Source organism: Miniopterus natalensis, chromosome 4, assembly GCF_054644295.1.
Source record: "Miniopterus natalensis isolate mMinNat1 chromosome 4, mMinNat1.hap1, whole genome shotgun sequence".
NCBI lineage: Eukaryota > Metazoa > Chordata > Mammalia > Chiroptera > Miniopteridae > Miniopterus > Miniopterus natalensis.
The window spans coordinates 26,457,499-26,482,832 of NC_142084.1; the positions used below are offsets into that span (position 1 = coordinate 26,457,499).

The 25,334-nt window shown below is 46.9% G+C and overlaps 2 protein-coding genes across 4 annotated transcripts; one reads left to right on the forward strand and one right to left on the reverse strand.

Moving 5' to 3' along the window:
- The first annotated feature begins 3,304 nt into the window (after positions 1–3,304).
- Positions 3,305–20,300, forward strand: RMND5B (required for meiotic nuclear division 5 homolog B). Of its 2 annotated transcripts, none has more exons than XM_016203303.2 (10): positions 3,305–3,819; positions 8,213–8,363; positions 13,846–13,991; positions 14,121–14,261; positions 15,425–15,525; positions 15,718–15,884; positions 17,324–17,489; positions 18,655–18,757; positions 18,848–19,002; positions 19,088–20,300. In XM_016203303.2, exons 2-10 carry the CDS (start codon positions 8,225–8,227, stop codon positions 19,149–19,151), a joined length of 1,182 nt encoding a protein of 393 aa, XP_016058789.1. In that variant the 5' UTR covers positions 3,305–3,819; positions 8,213–8,224; the 3' UTR covers positions 19,152–20,300. The 2 variants fall into 2 exon arrangements, with proteins under 2 accessions (XP_016058789.1, XP_016058788.1); XM_016203302.2 differs by lacking the exon at positions 3,305–3,819 and adding an exon at positions 7,592–7,638.
- Positions 20,301–20,916: 616 nt separating this feature from the next.
- Positions 20,917–24,891, reverse strand: NHP2 (NHP2 ribonucleoprotein). 2 transcript variants are annotated; one of them, XM_016203251.2, is made up of 4 exons: positions 24,666–24,891; positions 24,518–24,587; positions 21,939–22,044; positions 20,917–21,277 (listed from the first exon to the last, which is right to left on the reverse strand). In XM_016203251.2, exons 1-4 carry the CDS (start codon positions 24,823–24,825, stop codon positions 21,152–21,154), a joined length of 462 nt encoding a protein of 153 aa, XP_016058737.1. In that variant the 5' UTR covers positions 24,826–24,891; the 3' UTR covers positions 20,917–21,151. The 2 variants fall into 2 exon arrangements, with proteins under 2 accessions (XP_016058737.1, XP_087672594.1); XM_087816468.1 differs by lacking the exon at positions 21,939–22,044 and having other exon boundaries at positions 21,184–21,277.
- Between the last annotated feature and the right edge of the window lie 443 nt (positions 24,892–25,334).

Sequence of the window (25,334 nt, forward strand, 5' to 3'; positions counted from 1 at the left end):
CCTGGGAAGGAGGTTTTGGGACAATGGACATGTCATGCCTTTGGATTAATCACAAAGTTTATCAAAGACAAACACACACTCATTTATCCTTCTGCTTTAGCCTCCTGAGCTTTTCATTGATTTTTTTTTAATTCTCACCTGAGGAGATATAGATAGATAGATGATAGATAGATAGATAGATAGATAGATAGATAGATAGATAGATAGATAGATATATCATTTATCTTTATTGTTGAAAGTGTTACAGATGTCCCCTTTTTTCCCCCATTGATCCCCTCCACCCAGTATCCACCCCACTCCCAGGCCTCCCCATACCAATGTCTGTGTCCATAGGTTATGCATATAAGCATGTAAATTCTTTGATTAATCTTTCCCCACCCACTCCCCCACCCCTACCTTCCCCCTGAGATCCTTCAGTCTGTTCCATGCTTCTATGTCTCTGGATCTATTTTGTTCCTAGGTTTATTTTGTTCATGTATGAGTGAGATCATGTGGTACTTGTCTTTCTCTGACTGATTATTTCACTTAGCATAATACTCTCCAGGTCCATCCATGCTGTGCCAAAGGGTAAGAGATCCTTCTTTTTTATAGCTGCATAGTATTCCATGGTATAAATGTACCACAGCTTTTTTATCCACTCATCTACTGATAGGCAGTTGGGCTGTTTCCAGAAGTGGGATCACTGGGTCAAATGGCAGTTCCATTTTTAATTTTTTGAGGAAATTCCATACTGTTTTCTATAGTGGCTGCACCAGTCTGCATTCCCACCAGCGGTGTACTAGGTTCCCCTTTCTCCACATCCTCTCTAGCCCTTGTTGTTTGCTGATTTTTTTTTCTTTATTGTTGAGAGTATTACAGGTGTCCCATTTTCCCCTCCCAATTTACCCCCTCCACTTGGCTCCGACCCCCTCCCCAGGCCTTCACCCCGTTATTGTCTGTGTCCATGGGTTATGTATATATGCACATAACTTCTTTGGTTAATCTCTTCCCACCCTCCACCCCCCTTCTCTCTTTCCTCTGAAATATGATCATCTGTTACATGCGTCAATGTCTCTAGTTCTATTTAGTTTGTCAGATTCTTTTGTTCATTAGCTTCTTAAAGAAGACCTTTCAACTTTTCCTGTAGTGCTGGTCTGGTGGTGATGAACTCCTTTAGCTTTTTCTTATCTGTGAAGCTCTTTATCTGACCTTAAATTCTAAATGATAGCTTTGCTGGGTAGAGCAATCTTGGTTGTAGTTCCATGTTTTTCATCACTTTGAATATTTCTTGCCACTCCCTTCTGGCCTGCAAGGTTTCTTTTGAGAAATCAGCTGACATTCGTATGGGGGCTCCCTTGTAGGTAACTAACTGCTTTTCTCTTGCTGCTTTTAAGATTCTCTCTTTGTCTTTAACCTTTGGCATTTTAATTATGATGTGTCTTGCTGTGAGCCTCTTTGGGTTCCTCTTGTTTGGGACTCTCTGTGTTTCCTGGACTTGTGAGTCTATTTCTTTCCCCAGGTAGGGGAAGTTTTCTGTAATTATTTTTTCAAATAGGTTTTCAATTTCTTGGTCTCTTTGTTCCCCTTCTGGCACCCCAATAATACGAATGTTGGGCCTCTTGAAGTTGTCCCAGAGGCTCCTTATACTATCTTCATATTTCTGGATTCTTTTTTCTTTTTGCTCTTCTGGTTGGGTGTTTTTTGTTTCCTCATGTTCCAAATTGCTGATTTGATTCTCAGTGTCCTCTACTCTATTGTTGAATCCCTGTAGATTATTCTTCATTTCAGTTTGTGCAGCCTTCATTTCAAATTGGTACTTTATTATGTTTTCAATTTTCTCATTTATTTCCCTAATAATATGCTTAAACATCTTTATAAACAAAATTCTGAACTCTGTATCTGTTAGCTTGCTTGGATCTATTTCATTTAGTTCCTCTTCTAGAGATTTCTTCTGTTCTCTCCTTTGTGACATGTTTCTTTGCCTCAGCATTTTGGCTGCTTCCAGGTGTTTGTTTCTAAGTATTAGGTAGAACTGCTATGTCTCCTGGAATTTGTAGAGTGGCTTTGTGTAGTAGGTGTCCTGTAGGGCCCAGTGGCTCACCCTCCCCAGTCACCTGAGCTGGGCCTTCTAGGTGCTGCCCTGTGTGGGCTATGTGCACTGTCCTGTTGTAGCTGCGCCTTAGTTGCTGTTGGCGTCACTGGGAGGAATTGACCCCCAGATCAATCAGCTGTGAGGACCAGCTGAAACTACACCCAAAGAGCTGCTGTGCTGGAGTCACCCCTATGGAGCAGGATTTACTTCAGTGGAGCTTTGGTGTTCACCAAGTGCGCCCCTTGGGTGTCACTCGTGGATGTGGTAGGGTTGTAATCCAGTGTGGTCGAGTCTGACCACCAGGTGCACTGTCCCTGGGGCCTCCTGGGAGGTGCAAAGTCAGCCTCTGCCAGTGACTTGCCCAGGGCCACCCAGCATGATCTACACAGCAAACTGTAGTTGGCTGCTACTTGTGCTGGGCTTGGTGTTGTCCAGGAGAGGCCAAGCTATGAACCAATGCAGGCTGCCGCTAGTGCCAGGCCTGGGGCCACTTATCAAGAGGTGTGGGGCACGCTGGGGCCAGCTGCTGCTTGTTTGAGAGATTTTAGGAAATTCCTAAGCATAAGGCTGGAGAGGCCACTTGCATAGAAAAGCCCCTGGAAATGGCGTGGACGAGCCTGCAGGTGGGGAGGGGCGGGGCCTCCAGGAATCACCGGGGCGAGGCCAAAGGTGTGAGTCAGGTGCTGGCGATTCAAATATGGTGCTTGCCTGCGGGCTGTGTGCGATGAGGACTCGCCAAAGGAGCAATGGCCTCTGCCAGCTCTTCTGCCTGGGAGAAAGCTGCCCCTCCACCTTTCACCCCGATTCTAGGCAGGTTAGTTCCTCCCGGGTGTCCGAGGTCCTTTCAAGCTGCTGCCGGGTGCTGGGCTCAGAGGGAGGGGGTCCGAGTGAGTTCATGCGGGGCCCTTAAGAGGGGTTGCCTGGGGCTCCTGCAGCCTCCGAGACCCTCAGAGACAGTCCCTGCTGGTTTCACAGCCCGAAGTTCTGGGGAATTCTCTTCCGGGCCCTGGAGCACTGGGCTGGGAGTCTGATGTGGGGCTGGGACCCCTCCCTCCTCTGGGACCTCACTGGAGGAGATGTCCTCTTGTGTTTAAACTGTGGCACCGGGTGTGGGCCGAAGCCGTGTCTCCGATTCAGCCCCAATCCGCCCGCGTCTCCACCCCGCCTACTGGTCTCAGTGTTTCTCCAGTTCCCTGGTTGTAGGGCTTCTGTTCAGCCAGATTTCAGGAGGTTCTGAGTGATGGTGGTTCTGTATTTTAGTTGTAATTTTGATGTGGTTGGGGGAGGCAGCAGGTGCAGCTGTTACCTATGCCGCTGTCTTGTTTCTTCCTGTTTGCTGATTTGTTGATGGCAGCCATTCTGACAGGTGTGAAGTGATACCTCATTGTGGTTTTAATTTGTATCTCTGATGATTAGTGTCTTTGGGCAGTTTTTCTTATGTCTCTTGGCCATTTGTATGTCCTCTTTGGAGAAGTGTCTAGTTAGGTCCTTTGCCCATTTTTAAATTGGATTGTTTGTCTTCCTTTTGTTAGGTTGTATGAGATCCTTATATATTTTGGATATTAACCCTTTATCAGGTGTGTCATCTGAGGATATATTTTTTTTATTTTCAGAGAGTGGAAGGGAGAGAGAGGAAGAGAGAGAGCGCGCCCGTGTGAGACAGAAACATTGATGTGAAGGAGACTAAAATAGATTGGTGGCCTCCTGCACACACCCTGACGGGGGCTGGAATCAAGTCTGCAACCAAGGTATGTGCCCTTGCCCAGAACCAACCTAAGACCCTTCAGTCTGTGCGCCGAAGCCCTAACCACTGAGCAAAACTGGGTAGGGCCTCCTGAGCTTTTCAGATGGAACAGTTCATTTACATATTTTTAAATTTTTTATCGAGTTTTCTCAGTTCATTGTACATTTAATTAGCCCATGCAGGGCCTTTTTCTCCTTTATATTTATGTATGTATTCCCTTTTATCCCCATTCCTTCCTTCTCCCCCCACCATAGGAAACCTCTCTGATGTGTTTAGGGTATATCCCTTTATTTGCATGTGTCTTTGGTTGTATTCATATATATTTTATTTATTTACTTACTTATTTTGTTAATTCTCACCCAAGAATATTTTTTCCATTGATTTTCAGAGTGAGTGGAAGGGAGGGAGAAGGGAGAGAGAGAGATTGAGAGAGAGAGAGAGACAATGATTGCTTGCTTCCCGAATGCGCCTTGACCAGGGCCAGGAATTTGAACCTGTAACCCTGTGGCACAAGGGCCGATGCTCTAATCACTGAGCCACACTGGCCAGGGCTGTATGCGCGTGTGTGTGTGTATATATATATATTTACTTATTTATATATTTTTATTGATTTTAGAGAGAGAGGAGGGAGAGGAAGAGAGAGATAGAAACATCGATGAGAGAGAAACATCAACATTGATCTACTGTCTCCTGCACACCCTGCAACGGGGAGTGAGCCCACAAACCATCACATGCCCCAACTGAGAATTGAACCTGAGACCTCCTGGTTGCTCAACCACTGAGCAACACCAGCTGGGCTGTATATATATATAAATTTTTTTCCCATTGCTTTTCAGAAAGAGTGGAAGGGGAAGAGAGAGAGAGACAGAGAGAAACATCGATGTGAGAGAAACACATCAATTGGTTGCCTCCTGCATATACCCCAACTGGGGCCAGGGATCAAGCCTGCAACCAAGGTATGTGCCCTTGGCCAGAATCTTACCTGGGACCCTTCAGTCCACAGACTGACACTCTAACCACTGAACCAAACCAGCTAGGACCAGTATGCATATATTTTTAATTTACATAAATGGTATTCTGCCTAGAGTCCATTTTGTTTATTTTTTCCCCCTCAGTACCATGGTTTGAAATCTTATTGATGTCGCTGTGGGCATATCTGGAGTATGGTTTCTAAATGCTAAGTTTTCATAGATGCATCCCCCACATTTTACTTCCTTGACTTATCAGTTCCCCCATTGGTGAACTGATTGTCTCCCACTACCAGTCACAACACACAGTACCGGGATGAAAATCCTTGTACTCATCGCCTTCATCAGCTCTTTTTTAAAAATTTAATATATTTATTTATTTTTTTAGAGAGAGAAGGGAGAGGGGGAGAGAGAGAAACATAGATCAGCTGCCCCCCCCCCAGCACACCCACACCACCGGGATCAAGGCTAACCAACAACCCTTTGGTGCACCGTACAATGCACAACCAACTGAGCCACACCAGTCAGGGCTCCTTCCTCAGCTTTTTAAAACAATTTCAAGATTCTGACTTGTGCTTCCCTTTGATAATCCTGGTATCTTGGTGTCTGATAGGGCCAGACTGTTTGACCTTGCTGAGGTCCTGATTGTTCAGGAATTGTGTTTATTTTTGGTAAATTGTGGTTCTGGTTTCTAGACATTTTTGGCAAACATTCTTTTGTGCTGCCATTTTTCCCAGTTGATCACCTCACAGCTTCTGTGGTTAGTTTCCTGCTTCTTGCCATCATTAATTGTTGCTGTATACTTATTCTAACCACAGATATTGGCTGTTTCCATTTTCTGGTGAGATGGTGACCTATTAAGCTGGTCTAGAAAGTGCAATGATGCAAAATGCTTCAGATGGGCTCCAGGCTCTGGAGCCAGACTGCCCGGCTTTAATTCCCAGGTTCTCCACTTCCCAGTTGGGTGACCTTGGGCAGTTTATTTAATCTTTCGGTATCTCATTTTCTCATCTGTAAAGTGGGTCTAAAAATTGTACCTACCTCAGTGTTTTTGCAAGAATTAACTAATTAGTTAATGCATGCAAAGTTGTTAGAACAGTGCCTGGAACATAATAAGCCCCTATGAAATGTTAACTATTAATAACAATAATAATTATTATTTTAATATTATTTAAGACAAGAGCCCCTGTTATAATTTGCCTATAATGGCTCATACCCAGCAATAGGGTACAGGCACACCTTGTTTCATTGTACTTCACTTTATTGCTCTTCCAAATGTTGCATTTTCATCAATATCGAGGCAAAACCTTCCACCAGCAAAAGATTACAAATCACTGAAAGCTCAGATGATGGTTAGCATTTTTTAGCAATAAAGTATTTTTAATTAAGATGTGTTAGAGATTATGCTATTGCATACTTAACACACTATGGTATAGTGTAAACATAACTTTTATATGCACTAGGAATCCAAAAAATTCATGTGACTCGCTTTATTGCAATATCAGCTTTATTATAGCCTTCTGGAACAACCCACAGTATCTCTGAGGCATGCTTGTATTTGCTAAGGAGGCATCAAGATGGGAGCATGTCTCCTGGACACCATGATTACAAATTAGTAGGAGCATCAACCATAAGGAGAGATGGCATAAACACATCGCAAGGCTCTGGGTGCCATTTTCCCATCGCTTGTTCCCTGGCTGCACTGAGATGATGCCAGGTCTGATGGTACTGGTAGGAATGGTCAAAGAGTGATGAAACTGGAGAATCCTGACGGTCACTTTGGGCACAGGATTCTCCTTGTGCTGTTACTCTCTACTGTTCTTTAAGAGAATGGACAACCGGCTAGATTTGAACATTTGAGAGCGTCCTTTCATTTCTAGTCCCTTGGACGGAAGACTATGGAGGGAACCTTGTCACCAACAATTTGAGGATTGTCCATGTGTTCAGTGTTAAAGGCTGCTCTCAAATGAAGGGGAGCAGTGGCTCAGAGTGGAAGGGACTTAGGAAGGGGACCTCAGTGGTAGGAAAGGTGGGACAAGAAAAGTCAGCATTCTTTTAATGGTATAATGAAGAGGAAAGGTTGTGTTACAAGAGATACTCCAGTCTGTGGAGGAGGCAACCCTCAGCCATCATTACCCAGTGATGAAAACTGAAATAGAAGAGGCAAATGGAGTCCTCATTGAGTGAGTCCTCATTACATGTGGAGAAGCTTTCCTGGCCTGGGTTAAAAAGAAAAATATCATGGGCCACTTGAGTCACACCAGACACCAACCAGGTGGGTACAAGGCCTATCAATCTCCCAAACCTGCCCGATGACAGTGTAGATGTGAAGGGACAATTTTGTTTCACCAAACATCAAGTGTTTGATGGGGCATAGCTTCTGTTTGGGGAGATGACAAAGTTCTGGGGATAGATAGTGGTGATGGTTGAACAACATTGTGAATGTACTCTGTGACATTTAAAAATAGTTAAAAGGGCCCTACCTGGTTTGGCTCAGTGGTTAGAGTGTCGGCCAAGGCATGTACCTCGGTTGCAGGCTCAATCCCTGGGCCCAATCAGGGTGCGTGCGGGGGGCAACCAATCAATGTGTCTCTCACATGGATGTTTCTCTCTCCCTCTCTCCCTTCCACTCTCTGAAAAGCAATGGAAAAAATATCCTCAGGTGAGGATTTTAAAAAAAAAAGTACTTAAAAAAAACCTGAAATCGGAGGGGCCAGGTAGGAGCCAGGGAGGTAACCTCTGAGCTGCCTTGGGAAGGATGCGGCAGCTTCTCAAGCAGTCACGGAGGTGATGGGTAATGGAGGGCATCCCAAGGAGAGGAACCAGCAGGAACCAGGACTCAGAGCTGTGAGGAAGTAAGGGTTCTGGCTGCCTGTCTGTGGGTGAGCAGCAGGGGAGACAGGCTGGGTGGTGGGCAAGTCCCATTGGGCCTATGGGATTGGCAGTTGTTCCTTAGGCTGTGTTTCCAAATACCAGCCTTTCAAGGACTCTCTTCATGACTTCTATCACTATAGTACATAAAAAACGAAGTCCACTATCTGAACAGAATGTGGCCATAATGAATATATGAAAATACGTGAAATACAACAGTAGGCAGTGTACATATTGATTTCTAGCTAGTATCACCAGCTGAGGGCTCTGCAAGACCTGCTCTCTCTTCTGATTAAAAAGAGATGAGCAAAGATTATAGGGTGAAAAGAGTTGAAAATAGTTTTCTCACCATGATTCAAAAAAGCCCTGTCATCACGCCTGCCTGCACCCTCCACTGGGCACCCTGGCTAGGGGTGATGGAGCTGTGGACAGATATGTTAAGCTGGGCATTTTTGAGCATTGATATATAACATGGGTGTGGTGAGGGGAGTCTGGGAGCCCTTCCCACTGTGTCGACCAGGTGGGACCTGACACAGTGGACCCTCCTCCTGCCCCCAGGCAGAGGCCACCATGGAGCAGTGTGAAAGCGTGGAGAGAGAGGTGGACAAGGTCCTACAGAAGTTCCTGACCTATGGGCAGCACTGCGAGCAGAGCCTGGAGGAGCTGCTGCACCACGTGGGCCAGCTTCGGACTGAGCTGGCTAGTGCAGGTGGGTGACCAACCCCCCCCCCACTCCAATTCCATCACCAGACCCCCATTCCTGCCTCCCTATGGGCCTAGGAGACCCCAAGGCTACTTGGTGACAGGGTGACTTCTCCTGCTTTATCATTCCTTATATATTTATTACTTGGCATTCAACTATAACGAAGAAACTTTCCTTTCTCCCTTATTTATATATGTATTTATTTATTATTAGTTCTCACTCAGAACTTCTTATTGTATTCAATGGGTTATAATCCATTACTATTGTTACACATTTTGATGCTCAAATTGTGTTAGATTTAACCAGAGGTAGCCCCTAGTTCCTATGTCTTTTTTTAAAAATTGAGCTATGATTCACATTAAAAAATGCCCTTTTAAAATGTACAATTCAGTGGTTTTTAGTGTATTTACAGAGTTGTATAATCATTACCACCATGTAATTTCAGAATATTTTTGTCACCCCAAAAAGAGACAGTAACTCCTCCATTCCTCCCTCTCCCCTAACTCCTGGCAACCACTAATCTACTTTCTATGGATTTAACTATATCATATAAATGGAAGCGCACAATATGTGGCATTTTGTTTTATTTCACTTAGCATAATGTTTTCGGGGTTCATCCCTGTTGTAGCGTGAATTACTACTTTATTATTATTTTTCTGTGCTGGGTCATATGGTAGCTGTTAAACTTTTATTTTCCTTCAAAAAAAATTATAAATATTTTTTCCATTTATCAAAGTTCATTAAAGAACTCCCCAAATTATTAAATCATCTTCATTCTTTAGGAATTATTCATTCACAGAGTAGACCATCATTTCATAGCTTAAATCCCAGGACTCTCATGCACTCCTTGTGAGCCTCAATTAGTTGTCCGCAGTGCTCTTTCACTTTCTCAAGTGCTTGTTCACCTTCTTGGTCACCAGGCAGGCACAGCAGGGCTTTAGCGGCTTCTGCGTCTCAGAAGGGCAGGGCTTGCGACCTCCACACCCAGCATCTTGCAGGCTAAAAGCAGCAGTTAGTACTGGCACCCTCAACTCTCTCAGCCTTGTAAACCCCTGTTTAACTTTTTGAGGAATTGGCAAACTGTTTTCCAAAAGTAGCTGCAATATTTTAATTAAAAAAAGATCCTCACCCAAGGATATGTTTTTATTGATTTTAGAGAGAGGTAAAGGGAGAGAGAGGGTGAAACACTGGAGATCAAACCTGAAACAGGTATGTGCCCTGACCAGGATGGATTCTGAAACACTTGGATGCACGGGCTGACGCTCCAATGAATTGAGCCACCTGGCCAGGAAAGCTGCAACTTTTTAAAACAATGTTATTGATTGATTTGAGAGAGAGAGAGAGAGAGAGACAGAGAGACATCAATTTATTGTTTCGCTTATTTATGCATTCTTGGTTGATTCTTGTATGTTCCCAGACTGGGGATTGAACCCATGTTGGGACGATGCTCTAACCAACTGAACTACTGGCCAGGGCCAAGCTGCAGCAGTTTACATTCCTTCCAGCAATGTTCGAGGATTACAATTTCTCCACATCCTCACCAATTCTTATCTTTTCGATTATAGCCATCCTAGCAGGTATGAAGACATATCTTACTGTGGTTTTGCTTTGCATTTTTCTAATGACTAATGACATAGAGCATCTTTCCATGTGCTTGTGGGCTATTTATATATATATTTTGGAGATATGCCTATTTAAATCTTTTGTCCATATATATTTTTAAAATATGTTTTTATTGATTTCAGAGAGAAGGGAAAGGGAGAGAGACAGAAACATCAATGATGAGAGAGTCATTCATTGGCTGCCTTCTGCACACCCCCTACTGGGGATTGAGCTCGAAACCAGGTCATGTGCCCTGGCTGGGAATTGAACCCTGATCTCCTGGTTCATAGGTCAATGCTCAACCACTCAGCCATGCTGGCTGGGCTTTTGCCCATATTTTAATTGGGTTATTTGTCTTCTTATTGTTGAGTTGTAAGAGTTCTTTATATATTCTTGATACTAGGCCCTTACTAGTCATAGATTTGCTAATATATTTTGTCATATGCGTTATGTTTTCACCTTGATAGTGTCGTTTGAAGCACAAAAGTTTTTAATATTGATGTTCACTTTATTTTTTCTTTTTATTGATGCTTTTATTGTCATATCTAAGAAACCATGATCATGAAGATTTACTTACACCTCTGTTTTGTGTAAGAGTTTTGTAGTTTGGGCTCTTAAACTTGCTCTTTGATCCATTTTGAGTTAATTTTTGTGTATGGTGTAAGATCGAACAACTTCATTCTTCTGCATGTGAATGTTCAGTTGTCTCAGCACTATTCTTTCTCCTCCTGTGTCCTTTTTGATGTGGTCTATCATTTTTATTTATTATTTGTGGGTTTTTTTTTTCAGCACTCCCTTATTTTCTGGCATAGTAAGATATTCCCTGCAATCAGTAATTTTTGCAAGTAGCCCTGGTTCTTTTGGTGGGAAATGGTATTTGGAAATCATGTTTTAAGTTGTTACTGAGGTGTCAGTGTTTTTAGGTTCTTTTAGCAAATGGATCTTTATCCCTTTCTTCCTTTGTTCCTCTTTCCTTCCTTTCCTTCCTATCCATCTATCCATTTTGGTATATTACAGACAGTGCATTTATAATGATGCTTCCGATTCCAATCCAGTATCACAGGGTTCTTCCCAGACTTCCCCCATCCATAGCTGTACCTTTCTTCTCCAACAGTGAGAAGCCTGACTGGTGATACATTTCTTTCTTTAATACTTTTATTGATTTCAGAGAGAGGAATGGAGAGGAAGAAAGAGATAGAAACATCAGTGATTAGGGAGAGTCATTGATTGGCTGCCTCCTGTCTGCCCCTTACATGTGACGTGACTGGGAATTGAAACGTGACCTCCTGGTTCATAGGTCGACATTCAACCACTGAGCCACTCCGGCGGGGCCCGATACATTTGTCATCTGCTCAATTTCTACAATACATAGAAAGTACTTTCAGAATTGCTATGCCTAGTACCACTGAGAAAAACAAATCTACAAAGTAGAGTCTGTTTCCCTTTTATTTTTATTTCTTAAAAGAATGCATGCACCTGGCCCAACCGATGTGGCTCAGCAGTTGAGCATTAACCTATGATCCAGGAGGTTGCAGTTCAATTCCCTGTCAGGGCACATACCTGGGTTGCAGGCTTGATCCCTAGTGGGGAGCATGCAGGAGGCAGCTAATCAATGACTTTCTCATCTTTGATGTTTCTATCTCTCTCCCTCTCCCTTCCTCTCTCTGAAATCAATAAAGATATATTAAAAAAAAAAAAAAAAAGAATGCATGCTCCTGGAAAAGTTTGAGGTCAAAAAGACTGAGAGTGGCCCTAGCCAGTTTGCTCAGTAGTTAGAGCGTCAGCCCTCAGACTGAAGTGTCTCTGGTTTGATTCCGGTCAAGGGCATGTACCTCAGTTGCAGGCTCTATCCCTGGCCCCAGTTAGGGATGCATGCAGGAGGCAGCCAATTGATGTGTCTCTTTCACATCAATGTTTCTCTCTTTCCCTTCCACTCTCTCTGAAAAGCAAATGGAAAAATTCGCTGGTAAGAATTGAAAAAAAAAAAAAAGAGGCTGAGAGTGAAAACTGAGTCTCCCTTTTACCTGATTCCCAATTTCTGTGTGCCTATTCCCAAAAGTCACCCCATTCTGTTTTTCAGGCGCCCTTCTGGCAGCATCTGTGTGCACACGTAGATGTCATGTGGAATTGTTTATTCCCCCTCCTTTTTTTCACACACACGGACCATAAAGCACATACTTCTCTGCACCTTGCTCTTTCCCCTACACAGTCTGCTTGGAGAGTGTTCTATATCAGTACACAGAATTCTGCCTCATTCTCTTACCATTATGTGGTTGTGCCATGCTTTTTTTTTTTAATTGATTTCAGAGCGAAGAAGGGAGAAAGAAAGAGATTGACTGGTTGCCTCCCGCACATGCCCCTACTGGGGATCTAATCCACAACCTGGGTATGTGCCCTGACCAGGAATTGAACCTGCCATCTTTTGGTGCACAGGATGATGTTCCAACAAACTGAGCCACAGGGAAGTTGTGCCATGCTTTTGATGGCATCTCTTAACTGTATGGAAGAAACGCTTTTCTCTTGCTGGCCTGAAGCTCATTTACACTGTGCTCTTGGTTAACAGGTGGCTGTGGCTGCAGTGTGTTCACAGGGAGAGGGTATCTTCTCAGATGGGGATTTGTCAGGGCTAACAGTTGGAGATTGAGGATTCCAGGTTAAAAAGACTTTGGTTTCCTAAGAGTGTTGCTTTGTCCTAAAGGGGATGTGGCTAGAGAATGTGCAGTGTGGCTCTCTGTGACCTGGAGGGAGCAAAATGGGAGAAAAGAGTGGCAAGCTGGGCTTTGGGAGGGCAGTGCTGATGCTGGCAGTGGAGTATGGTTCTGCCCTGTCTTCCTGGGGTAGATGGGTGGCCCAACCACCAACTCCTTTTTGTATTTTTCAGGACTCATTCACATATAAGGACAAACCCAGCTCAGACTAGTGTAAACAAACATACATACAAACCAAGGGGAGCTGGATTTATGGGCTCAGGTAACTGAAGGATCCAGGCCTGGCTGGATCCCATGAGATCTCTCACTGGCTTCATTCTCAGAGCCTGCTCCCCCAAGGTGCTCACGGTGCTCCAATAGCTCCTCTTCACATTTTGTTTGTTCAGCAGCTTGGCAGAATGCATCTCTCTTCCAGAGCTTCTGGTCTTGGAGTTGAGAGTCTCTCTGGCCCTCTTGGGTCACATTCCCTTCCCTGAACCGAGGTGATGCATCTAGAGAAGTGGCGTAGATGTTGGGCCAGAAGAAGGGTCCAATGCCCTGTCTGCCCTCTTCTCCAAGTCCCACCTGCTCTTGGTGGTTGGTCTGGCCCCAACCTGGCCACTTAGAGGTGGAGGCCTGAGCCAGAAATCCCTGAGCTTCCCTGGCAGCCCCTGGCTCACCTGGTGTCCTCTGAGTTGATAAGAGGCATTAACGTGGGGACAGTGTTTTATGGTTCAAAGCCTTCTCACACATGGTATCTTACTCAAGATAATAAGGAGCCATCAGTGTGGTGGTGAGGAGCACAGACTTTTAGGTCTATCACTGCTGTGTCACAAATTACTGCCTCAGCTTCCTCAGCTATAGAACAGGACACTAAGAGTGCCCACTGCACAGCATGGTGGTGAGGATTAAATTAGCTGAAATAAAGTACTTACCCATAGTAAGTGCCCAATCATCTTCAGTTCACAGCAACCTGCAAGGCTGGTGTTATCACCCCCATTTTATAGATGAGGAAATGAAGACTTTGAGAGATGAACTGGCCAGTTTCAAGTCATGCAGTTTAAAATTGACAGGTCCTGAAACACAAGCTGTGTCTTTCACTTTGGAGTTCAGGGCTGCCTCCTGGGCCCCTGAGGATAGAGGAAGCGGGGACAAGTTCTGCTTCTGTGTCCTGACTCACTGCCAGTGTTTCTCTGCAGCCTTCCAGGGGACCCCTCTCTCAGCCACCCTCTCCTTGGTGATGTCCCAGTGCTGTCAGAAGATCAAAGACACTGTGCAGAAACTGGCTTCGGACCACAAGGACATTCACAGCAGTGTCTCCCGAGTGGGCAAGGCCATTGACAGGGTGAGCATGTGGGCACCCTGGACTGGGGATGGGGATATCTGGAGTTGATGTGTCCCAGGGCTCATCAGGAAAGCAGGTGTGGGGAGTGTGAGTGCCGAGTCACAGGGCCCTGTCTCTCATCCTCGTCAGAACTTTGACTCTGAGATTTGCGGTGTAGTCTCCGATGCAGTGTGGGACTCTCGGGAGAAGCAGCAGCAGATCCTGCAGATGGCCATCGTGGAGCATCTGTACCAGGAGGGCATGCTCAGCGTGGCCGAGGAGCTGTGCCAGGTAATGGCCTGGTGGGGAAGGTGCTGGTACCTGCCTGCTCTGCTTTCTACTCAGTAGTTTTCTTTATATTACATTCCTGTTAATATTGAAATAAATTTATTTTAGAAAGGAAATGAGGCCTCCTGCCACAAATAGAAGGTAGCTCTAAAAATAGGTATAGTAAGCCCTGGCCAAGTAGCTTAGTTGGTTAGAGTGTCGTCCCGATACATCAAGGTTGCAGGTTTGATCCCCAGTCAGGGCACATACAAGAATCAAGCAATGAATGCATAAATAAGTGGAACAACAAATTGATCTCTCCCTCTCTCTCTCTCTCTCTCTCTCTCTCTCTCTCCCCCCCTCCTTCTCTCCCTCTCTCCCTCCCTCTCCCTCCCCCCCTTTCCCTCCCTCTCTCTCTCTAAAATCAATCGATAAGTAAAAAAATTAAAAATGGATATGGTGAAAAGTGAAATAATTTCTAGCTAGAGTTGGTTGCCACACATGGTTCTGAATCAAGGCCTGATATTCCCTTCTTAAAAAAGGGAGATTAGTGCTCTAGCCAGTCTGGCTCAGTGGTTAGAGCATTGGCTCCCCCCGGACTGAAGGGTCTCAGGTTCGATGCCGGTCAAGGGCACCTACCTTGATCATAGGCTCCATTTCTGGTCCCGGTCTGGGCATGTGCGGGAGGCAACCAATCAATGTGTCTCTTTTACATCGATGTTTCTATCTCTCTCCCTTCCACTGTCTATGAAAAGCAATGGAAAAAATATCCTCGGGTGAGGATTGAAAAAAAAAGGGCAGGGGGAGATTAGTAAAATGACAGAGTAGCACTGTTAGGTGTTAAGTACACTGGCTGTAAAAGTATTCCTTCTCTTAAAATAATTAAGAAGATTGAAAAAGAGTAATTTCTCACCATGCTACTCACACATAGGGACTGGGGTGGGTGTGGGGAACTGTCTCCATTACCTTGGGTGAAATTGTGGTCTGTCCTGTGGGAGGCCAGTGTGTGGCACTCAGCCTCCCAGAACTGAAGTGGGTATAAGAGGGGCCAGGTGGCTGGCAGGAGACCACAGCTCCTCATGCAGACCTTGGCTCTCTCCAGCCTGTCTTTGGCAGATGAGATCTTATTAAAGCAGAGAATTTTGGAAACACTGTCCTCCAGTGATGGGATCATGCTCTCCCCATAGGAATCTACTCTGAATGTGGACTTGGATTTCAAACAGCCTTTCTTGGAGTTGAATCGAATACTGGAAGCTCTGCACAAACATGACCTGGAACCGGCCTTGGAGTAAGTGGGCTGTGGAGTGGGCCATCAAGGAACAGGGCTTGTCTGTGTCTTCACTCAGTGTACTTGACATACCTCCAGCTCGGTCTTGTGACCTCACATAGGCTTTTGGATTCCACCTCTCTGTCTCAGTTCCCCTGGGGCTCCTTCTTTTGCCTCACCAGCTCCATACTCGACTGGCCCCTTTCTTCCCAGATGGGCCATCTCCCACAGACAGCGTCTGCTCGAGCTCAACAGCTCCCTGGAGTTCAAGCTGCACCGACTGCACTTTATTCACCTCCTGGCTGGTGGCCCCAACAGGCAGCTGGAGGCCCTCAGCTATGCCAGGCACTTCCAGCCCTTTGCTCGGCTGCACCAGAGGGGTAAGTGCCCAGGGTGGATACTGCTGGGCTCTGGCAGATGTCAGCATATTACCAGGTTGCTGCTCCCAGCCTGAGAACTCTGACCCCTCCTTCATTGTCTCCAAGACGAACTCCAAATTCAAGGCTTTCCTTCCACCGTTTCTGTCACACACTTCTAGCTTCATCTCAGAACCACCTCCAGTCCCCGTCACCAGCTGTGTGCCATACCCACACGCAAAGCGTACTGGGCTTGTGTGTGCCATGACATGCCTGCCCTCATGCTGCTCTGCTTCACACCTCCTCTGCAGTTTCCTTCCTGAGCCCCCTTCCTTCACACGTGGATTTCCAAACCTCAGTCGTTTGTCTAATCTTCCAGATGTTCACCATCAGTAACCACCCTACTGCTAGTAACTCTTTTTTGTTTTGTTTTGTTTTGTTTTGTTTTGTTTTGTTTTGTTAATCCTCACTCAAGGATATTTTTTCCATTGATTTTTAGAGCAAGTGGAAGAGTGGGAGGAGGGAAGGAAGGAGAAAGGAAGGAAGGGGGAGAGAGAGAGAGTGAGAGAGAGAAACAGAGTAACCTGGATGTGAGAGAGACACATCCATTGGTTGCCTCCTGCACACACTTTGACTGGGGCTGGGGACTGAACCTGCAAACCCAGGTATGTGCCCTTAACTGGAAATCGAACCCAAGACCCTTCAGTGCATGGGCCGATGCTCTAACCACCAAGCCATGCTGGCCAGGGCTAGTAACTTAAAAAAATTTTTTTTAATCCTCATCCAAGGATATTTTTTCCATTGCTTTTCAGAGAGTGGAAGGGGGAGAGAGAGAGAAACATCAATGTGAAAGAGACACACTGGTTGCCTCCCACACGCGCCCCGACTAGGGATCGAGCCTGCAACTGAGGTATGTGCCCTTGACTGGAATCGAACCCGAGACCCTTCAGTCCATGGGCTGATGCTCTAACCACTGAGCCAAACTAGGCTAGGGCAGAGCTAATAACTTTTTTCTTTAGATCCCTTCATATTTATTATTTCACTTTTATTGAGAGATAAACATCATGAAAACCAGTCAGTGTTATTAAATTTTAGCTTGATACTTCCTGAAAATTTTTAAAAAAGGGATATTAGCTAGTGTTCTAAAACAGTCATGAGTGCCACCCTGAGATTCCCTGATGCAGTCGAAGGATGAAAATAGAACTAGGACCCCTCCTTCCTGATGCGCAGGGTGGTGCCTGTCCTTGTCCCACATAAACAGCTCCACTGGATTTTAGGGAAAACAAGTTTTGCCTGAGGACATTCCTTGTCTGGCCAGGCCAGGTGCCCCAGAGCCTTGGTGCTCAGCTTACTCCCCATAATTGTCCGCAGCCCTACTGTCCCAGGGGCTGGGTGCCAAGCCCTGAGGAGAGGCTGCCTCCTGGGCCCCTGCACACGCTGAGCTGTGCCTGGTTGCCTTGTAGAGATCCAGGTGATGATGGGCAGTCTGGTGTACCTGCGGCTAGGCTTGGAGAAGTCGCCCTACTGCCACCTCCTGGACAACAGCCACTGGGCAGAGATCTGTGAGACCTTTACCCGCGATGCTTGTTCCCTGCTGGGGCTTTCTGTGGAGTCGCCCCTCAGCGTCAGGTACAGCCAGCCCTGCGGACAGGGCAGCTTGAGTGGTTGTATTTCAAGGAAAACAATTTGCCGAGGCTGTGCCTTGTGCCAGGAACAGACTTAAACTGGTTCTCTAAGTCCTTCCAGATAGGAATTACCTGTGTCCACAATTAGAGAAACTGAGATTAGGAAGAGTTATGGCCCCAGGTCACCATGAAGCTAGTGGCAGGGTCAGGGTTCCTATTTTGTAAAATCTCTTGAATTAGGTCCCCATCTTGCCTGCACCTCACTGCTGGATTATCACAAGACCCTCTGCACCCGGCCTTCTCTCAGCCTCATCTGTCAAACACCACTTCCTCTCTGGGAGATTTGAGTGGCTGAGTTCCAGGTTTTAAGAGTTTTCACTTGGAAGTCTCCTGGATGGTAATTCTCTTCTCATGACTCCACAGTAACCTAGGAGTTAGTGGCATTATTATCATCTTCACTTCACAGAAGAGAAAACAGAGGCTCAAGATGTAAATGAACTTGAAGGGCACATGAACCTGACCCCAGAGCCACTCACTGCACCATAGTGGATAGTGTCACAGTATATTTACTTAGACTGGTTGTGGAATCTCATGCTCCACACCACGTGGTAGACTCCGGTTATAGGACAGTATTTCCTGGCAGGGACACTATCTGTACCTCTGACAGGATGACAGCCCTCCACATTGTAGATATTTAGCACCCAAGGCTCCATCCAGTTGGCTCCCACTCCCACCCCGATCATGGTGAGGTCTGAATCTGTCCCCCATTTCCAAGTGCCCCAGTTGATAACCAGTTATAGAGGTGCATTATGATAGCAGAGTGGGGCAGACAGGCAGACTGGGGCCTTTCAAACTGGTCACTATCCCCATCACACCAAGGGTTTTTGAGTGGTTTGGATGAGCAGCTACCTGCCTCCTGGGTCTTCCTTTTGTCTCTCTTGTAGGCTCTCAAGTTTTGGGGTGCATTAGAATGACTCTAGAGAGTTGTATACACGTTAACTACATATGTGGCACTTTATGAGCAATCTGAGAGATTCTCAAGGACCAGTTTGACCATGTGCCACTTTAGAACCCTGACCTGAGCCCCTTGCTGATAAGTGTGCTGGTCCTTTGGTCTGTCTGCTGGGGTCTTGGTCTGGCCACTCTAGCCCCCTATCTTTGTTCTGCAGCTTTGCCTCTGGCTGTGTGGCTCTGCCCGTGCTGATGAACATCAAAGCTGTAATTGAGCAGAGGCAGTGCACAGGGGTCTGGAGTCACAAGGACGAGTTACCGGTGAGCCCTGGCTGAGGGAGGTGTGGGCAGAAGGCACTGGGGACAAGCCACGACAGGAAGTGGGACTCACTCCTTGGCCGGCCTCCCCAGATTGAGATTGAACTAGGCATGAAGTGCTGGTACCACTCGGTGTTCGCCTGCCCCATCCTTCGCCAGCAGACGTCAGATTCCAACCCTCCCATCAAACTCATTTGTGGCCACGTTATCTCCCGAGATGCACTCAACAAGCTCATTAACGGAGGAAAGTAAGTTCCCTGTGCTCTGCTCCTTCTTGGCTTGGTCTCCTGCTAGCCAGCCTCTCAGACCTTCTTGGTTCTCCTCCCTTTGCAGGCTGAAGTGTCCCTACTGTCCCATTGAGCAAAACCCAGCAGATGGGAAACGCATCATATTCTGACTCCTGCCTGGAAGGAACTTTATGTAAACCTAGGAGCCTTGCTGTCTCACAGGGGTGGTTGGCTTCAGTGGATTGTGGTTCGTTTCAGAGCAATTGCCTGAGTGCCACCCCCGCAGGGGCCAAGAAGGGAGATGAACCAACCTGCACTAGGCAGCTGGCTCCTTGACCGTAAGGGCAGGGAGATGCTGGCCTCCGTATTCCTGTTGTCTTCGTTTATATTTGCCACTGACTTGGTATCAACTGACAGAGAAACAGAGGACTTAGATGCTGGCAGCAAGTCTTCCATCCCTGCCCTCAGCCAGGTCTCACTGCCACACCAACACCCTGTCCACGCCTCCCACTGTACAGCCTCACAACTGTATGTATCCATCACCCACTGTAAATACTCTGGGTTAGAACTGAATGCCATTGTTTTATAATTGAGCAAATATATTCACAGGCCTTCTCCTTCCTTTGCCTGCCTTTAGCTTCATCAACAAAGAATTACATGTCCACTGCACACAGGTACTGACCTGGCCTGGCTGCTGCTGGTAGTGGAACCATGGCAGCCATAGTGCCCAGTCAGAAAGAACCCAGTCTGCATCTCTGACTGGGTGAAAGAGCTGGGAGATCTTAGTCCCTGGAGAAGGTGCTTTTACATATCCATAAAAAAAAAAATCTCATTACCTACATGTTAGAAATCAGGGCAAGGGGATTTGGGAAGATAAAATGACTTGTACAGCAGGGCTCACAGCTTATTAAGGAGAGCTTGGGGTTTAAACCAGATGAAGCCCAACTCTTCCCAGTTTATTCCCGGGCACCTGAAGCCTGGTTGCTATGTGTACTGAGTCCTGTGCTGGACCTTGAAAACAGGAAGATACCTTAAGTCTAAAATGTTTGAAGGGCCTAGCCAGTGTGGCTCAGCAGTTGAGCATCAACCTATGATCCAGGAGATTGCGGTTTGATTCCCGGTCAGGGCATGTGCCCAGGTTGCGGGCTTGATCCCCAGTGGAGGGTGTGCAGGAGGCAGCCGGGCAAAGACTCTCTCATCATTGATGTTTCTCTCTCTCTACCTCTCCCTTCCTCTCTGAAATCAATAAAGACATATTGAAAAAATAATAAAATATTTGAAGGGCCTGGGTTACCAGGGCCATTATGCCAAGCAGGAAAGATGTCCTGGGGTTTTGTATTTAGCTTCGTATTCCTATTCAAAATGTCCTGTGTGGGTAGGTAGATTCTTCCGTAAGCTTCCCAGTGGCACTTAAGATTCATGCAGGAAGAAGAGGAATGAGGGTGTCCCCGACATAGAGGCTGCAGGCTTCCATGCAATGGGGTCTGGGCTCAGCTGCCTTACCTGCAACTTCCACCTACTCTGGAAGTGGGAGGTGAAAGCTTGGGGGTAGGCAGCACAGTGTGTTCTCAGCTTGAGTCTAGCACCAGCCCTGGCAGCCAAGCATTTTAGCACTGAACACTCTAAAGTCCTTTAAGTCCCATGGTGAGAAAGGCTGCTTCACTCTTTCCTGCCCACCAACTCCTTGGCCCTACCAGCAGCTGCTGCTTTAAAAAACACCCACAGAGCCCTGGCCATTGTGGCTCAGTTGTTTGAGCTTCATCCCATGCACCGAAAGTTTCCTGGTTTGATTCTAGGTCAGGATACATACCCAGGTTGTGGGTTTGATCCCCAGTCAGGGTGCATACAGGATGCAACCAATCGATGTTTCTCTTTCTCCCTTCCTCTCTCTTTAAAATCAATAAAAACATTAAAAAAACAACACCCACAGACTCATCACATTTTAGTCTTAGCATTTACTTCCTTCACGCTTCATTCCTGGAACTGAGTGCCAGGAAACTCAACAGGAAACAACAATGACGGAGAAGATACTGTTAGAGCTGCCTGGGGAAAATATGTGCCTCAGGAGACTGGGAGATGCTGTGAGTGTGAGCAGCAGGAGGGCAGCCAGCTGGCCCCCTGCCAGCCCAATAGCTTCTGGAGCAGGTGCCCAGGCTGCTGCCCAAGTCCCTCACATGGGTGGGGGCAGAGCTTGCACCTCCTCCAGGCACTCGTCATAAGCTTCCTGGTACTCCTCATGGGGCTTGACCATTATCACACAGGTGGGGCGCTTGGAGCCTGCGGCTGCACCCAGATCCTGCAGAGGAAAAAGAAGGGCTGTTTGGAAAAAGGGCCGCACAACCTGTATGACAAAGAGTCACAAACCGATGACCCACCAGCCCAATCTGGCTCAAAGAAGTGCTATTTGGTCAACAATATATTTTAAAACATTTCGAATTGGTTACTATCATTTAAACTCAGCAAACTTTTAAGTAGTCCAGCAACACTGGGCCTACATTCCCACATTGCAACTGTGAAAGGGCTCCAGCCCAGCAGGGGCTGTCCCCTTAGGCAGGGCGCCTGTGTTCTCCAAGTTCCTGTCATCCCCCATTCCCTGTGCCCCAGACCTAGCTCCTGCTATGTAAGGATAAGGAGCCAGATCCCTAAAACATGCCCTCTGAGCACTGCACCCATTTAACAGGACTAACAAGTGTACAGCATGTTAGTTGACAGAGCACATCCATATATACCTTGTTTCATTCTCACAGGCGACAGAGGGGATTGCATTGTACAAGAAGGAAATATAAATACTGAGATAACTTACCAGCAGTCCCCCACCTAGGAAGCAGCAGAACCAAGAGTCCACCCAGGCCCATCTTAATTCAAAGCTCACACTCTACTATGGCCTACTGCCACAGACCCCATCCCAGACCCTCTGCCTTAGTGCTGATCAAGATCAGGGCTCAGGTGCTCCTTACCGTCTTAGAGGGGATATAGACGTAGGGCAAATTCCGGTCCTCACACATAACTGGGAGATGGCAGTATACCTCAATGGGCAACGTGTCTCCTGCCAAAACCATGATCCTGAAATGACAGTCATTTCTAGCTTGTTCATTCCCTCATTTAGTTGAAAGTCAACCTCTGGACTGGGCCTTCGGGGTACGGACACAGATAAGACGGCTCCTGCCCTCAAGGAGTCCAGTAATCAATGTGGGTCACTCAACCTCTTAAAGTGTGCAAATCTGTGTTTGGTGACTGTGTTTCTCTGGAGAGATGTGTTTCTCTATTTCTTGGCAACAAATGCCACCAAGTACGACAAGTGGTATACTGGGACAGATGAGTTACAGGAGGGACCCCAAGGAATAAGAGCTTAGCTCTCTTTGAGGTCAAAAAGGAGTCAGGAGGCCACACTTGAACAGAAAGCTGAATGATGACTGTCAGGAAGCCCATGGGGGGGGGGGGTGCGGAAAAAGCATTTAAGGAGGAGAATCAAAATGGCACTGGAGCCAAGCCTCTGTGGCTTAGTGGTTGAGAGTCAACCTATGAACCAGGTTTGATTTTCATTCAGGGCACATGCCTGGGTTGCAGGCTCAGTCCCCAGTAGGGGGTGTGCAGGAGGCAGCTGATCAATTACTCTCTCATCATTGATGTTTCTATCTCTCCCTCTCCTTCCTCTCTCTGAAATATAAATATACCCAAGGGCCTTGAGTGCCAGGCTAAGTATGGGCTCAGTCCCAAAAGTGACAGGGAACCAATGAAGGCTTGCTAGAGAATCCTCAGCCAGGGTTCCTAGCTGGCAAAGTGGCAGGGCTCTAGCGAGGGCCTCAGGAGCCTGAAGGCACAGAAGGAAGAATCCGTTCTCCAGGGTGAGATGTAAACACTCAGAAAGAGCTCTTGGTTCAGAGTACAGTGGCACCTCAGTTTTTGAACGTTTCAGAACTCAAACAGTCTTCCAGAACGGATTACATTCGAAAACCAAGGCACCACTGTACTGGGTCCACACTCCTAGTTTTCCTTTTGCTTCCTGGACTCTCCTCCTCTGCAGGCTCCTTTTCTTTGAATAGCTTTTAAATGCTGGTGCTCCTCACAGTCTGGTCCTTGTCTGCTCTCTCAGTATCTTCTTGCTGACCCCATCCATGGCCATGGCATCAAGTCCCATGTATGTGCTGACAACTCCCAAATCTATTCTCTCCAGCCTGGCCCTCTCTCTTCCAAGCTTGTAGCCCATCTGGCCATTTCCCTATTTGACAGTTCTGCTGGGGAGAGGGGTCACGAGTCTAAAAGACACCTCAAAACTTGTCTAAAAGCAAACTCATGATCTTCCCCCACAAACCCAGCCCCCTCCACTATTGATTATCTCAGTTAATGGGCCCTTTGTCCTTTCAACTAGAATCCACACTCCGTCACTCCATGTCCAAAAGTCCTCTCAGATAAAACCATTTTAATTCTTTTATTTATTTATATTTTTATTGATTTCAGAGAGAGGGAAGAGAGAAAGAGAGAAACATCAATGATGAGAGAGTCATTGACCAGCTGCCTCCTGCATGCACCCTGCTCGAGCCAGCAACCCGGGCATGTGCCCTGACTGGGAATCAAACTGGGATCTCCTGGACCATAGGTTGATACTCAACCGCTGAGCCAAGCTGCCCTGGCTTAATTTTTTCCATCTCCAACCTAATCAAATCACCCTCACCTCTTCTAGACTACAATAGCCTAGTTCAATGTCCCCATCTACTCTTGAGCCTCTGATCCTTTCCAAAGTTGATGCTTCCTGGCTTTAATCCTCAATGCCCTCCCAAAACTCTGAGTACAAAAACTAAATTTACCGTGGCTTACAAAGCTCCACGAGAGGGAGCACTTCTGCCCACCACTCCCCTCTTCTGCCCTGGGACCTACTTTTTTCTGGCAGAGCCCCTCTCCTCCAAACCATTTCCTTTATCTTCAGATCTCAGCTACCCCCACCTAGGTCAGACTCCCCATTTAGCATCAAACCTCCCCAGCAATTCATCTCTTGAGAACCTACACTTCTGGGGATAAAGCAGGGAGAGGTTTTATCCTATTCTCATAGAGTTTACTGTCTGGCCTAAGTGGGAGATACAAGGAATAAAAATGCAAATGAGTTTCAGATTCTGATAAATGCCAGAAAAGAAAGGTGCAGGGTAATGAAGTCTCTCACTGCATCCTATACTTTTCCTTCATAGTTAGTTAGCATCACAACTTTTAATTTTGCACGTGAATATTTGATTAAAGTAACTGTCTCCCCATAGTACAGTGCCTAAAAAAGAGCAGACACTAAAACAGTCGCTAAAAGAAAGAAGCTGGGGTCTATCCTAACTCATTTGGCTTTTTCGATTTGCTTCCCCTGGAATTCATTTTCCCCGTAGGATCCCTGACCGCTAGGGTAAGTGAAGTGATGTAGCGGTTAGCCGCACTGAAGGGAATTTACTGACTGCTTATTTCCTAATAGAGTACTTTTACCGAATACCTACTAAATAGTAGAGATACTTTCATTACCGTATAAAATGCAAAATCCAGCGGAGGGCGGGGGGGTTCTTACCCTTTCTCTCCTTTGTTGACAAACTTCTGAACCTCCTTCACCCCGCGCCAAATCTTCTTCTGCTTCACGGCTGCAACGACATAAAAGTCAGTCGTGGGGGCCCTTGTCCAGTCTCCCGCGCCCCCATGGGTCTCCGCGGCCGCCACACCTTTCTTGATGCATTTGTAGAGCTTCCGAGTGAGGCGGCGAGAAGCCAGGGGCTGTGCGATGGGGTTCAGATTCACCAGCAGCTCGTGGTAAGTGCGCTCCCCAGAGCACGCCTCCGCCTGAGCCTCCTGCCCGTCTGGATCTCCCTTTATTTTGGTCATCGCAGCGTCGGTCGTATCGACTCCACAGCAGAAGATCCACGCGGCCGTCGGTGCAGGAATCACTTCCGGATCACAGCTCTGGAGAAACCCAGCGAACACCACAGCCAATTAGGAAACGAGGTCTCGGATTCAGACCAATCGTTGACGCTCAGTTCCATACTTACCAGGGTGGGGGCGGGGTTCTACCGCAGGGGCGGGGCCACCCCTCCACGGGTATCCAAGCGGAGCGGATTAGGGGCGGGATTCCGGCCGCGCAGCCCGGGCTCTAAGGCAACCTGAGGATAAGGACGTAGCCCGGAGGGGCGGGACGCGGGGCAGGGACTTGGGAAGCGGCGTGGGCTGGGGGATTTTGGCGTCCCAAGGACTCACGGGGGGCAGGAGGAGGAGGCAGTACCTGGGGTGTGAGCAGGCCTGAGGGGCCGGGATCCTTGCAAAAACCTCCGGATCGGCGGCTCTGGAGCGAGAATGCGAAGTCGGCCCAGTGAGATTTCCAAATCGCCTCAGAATCT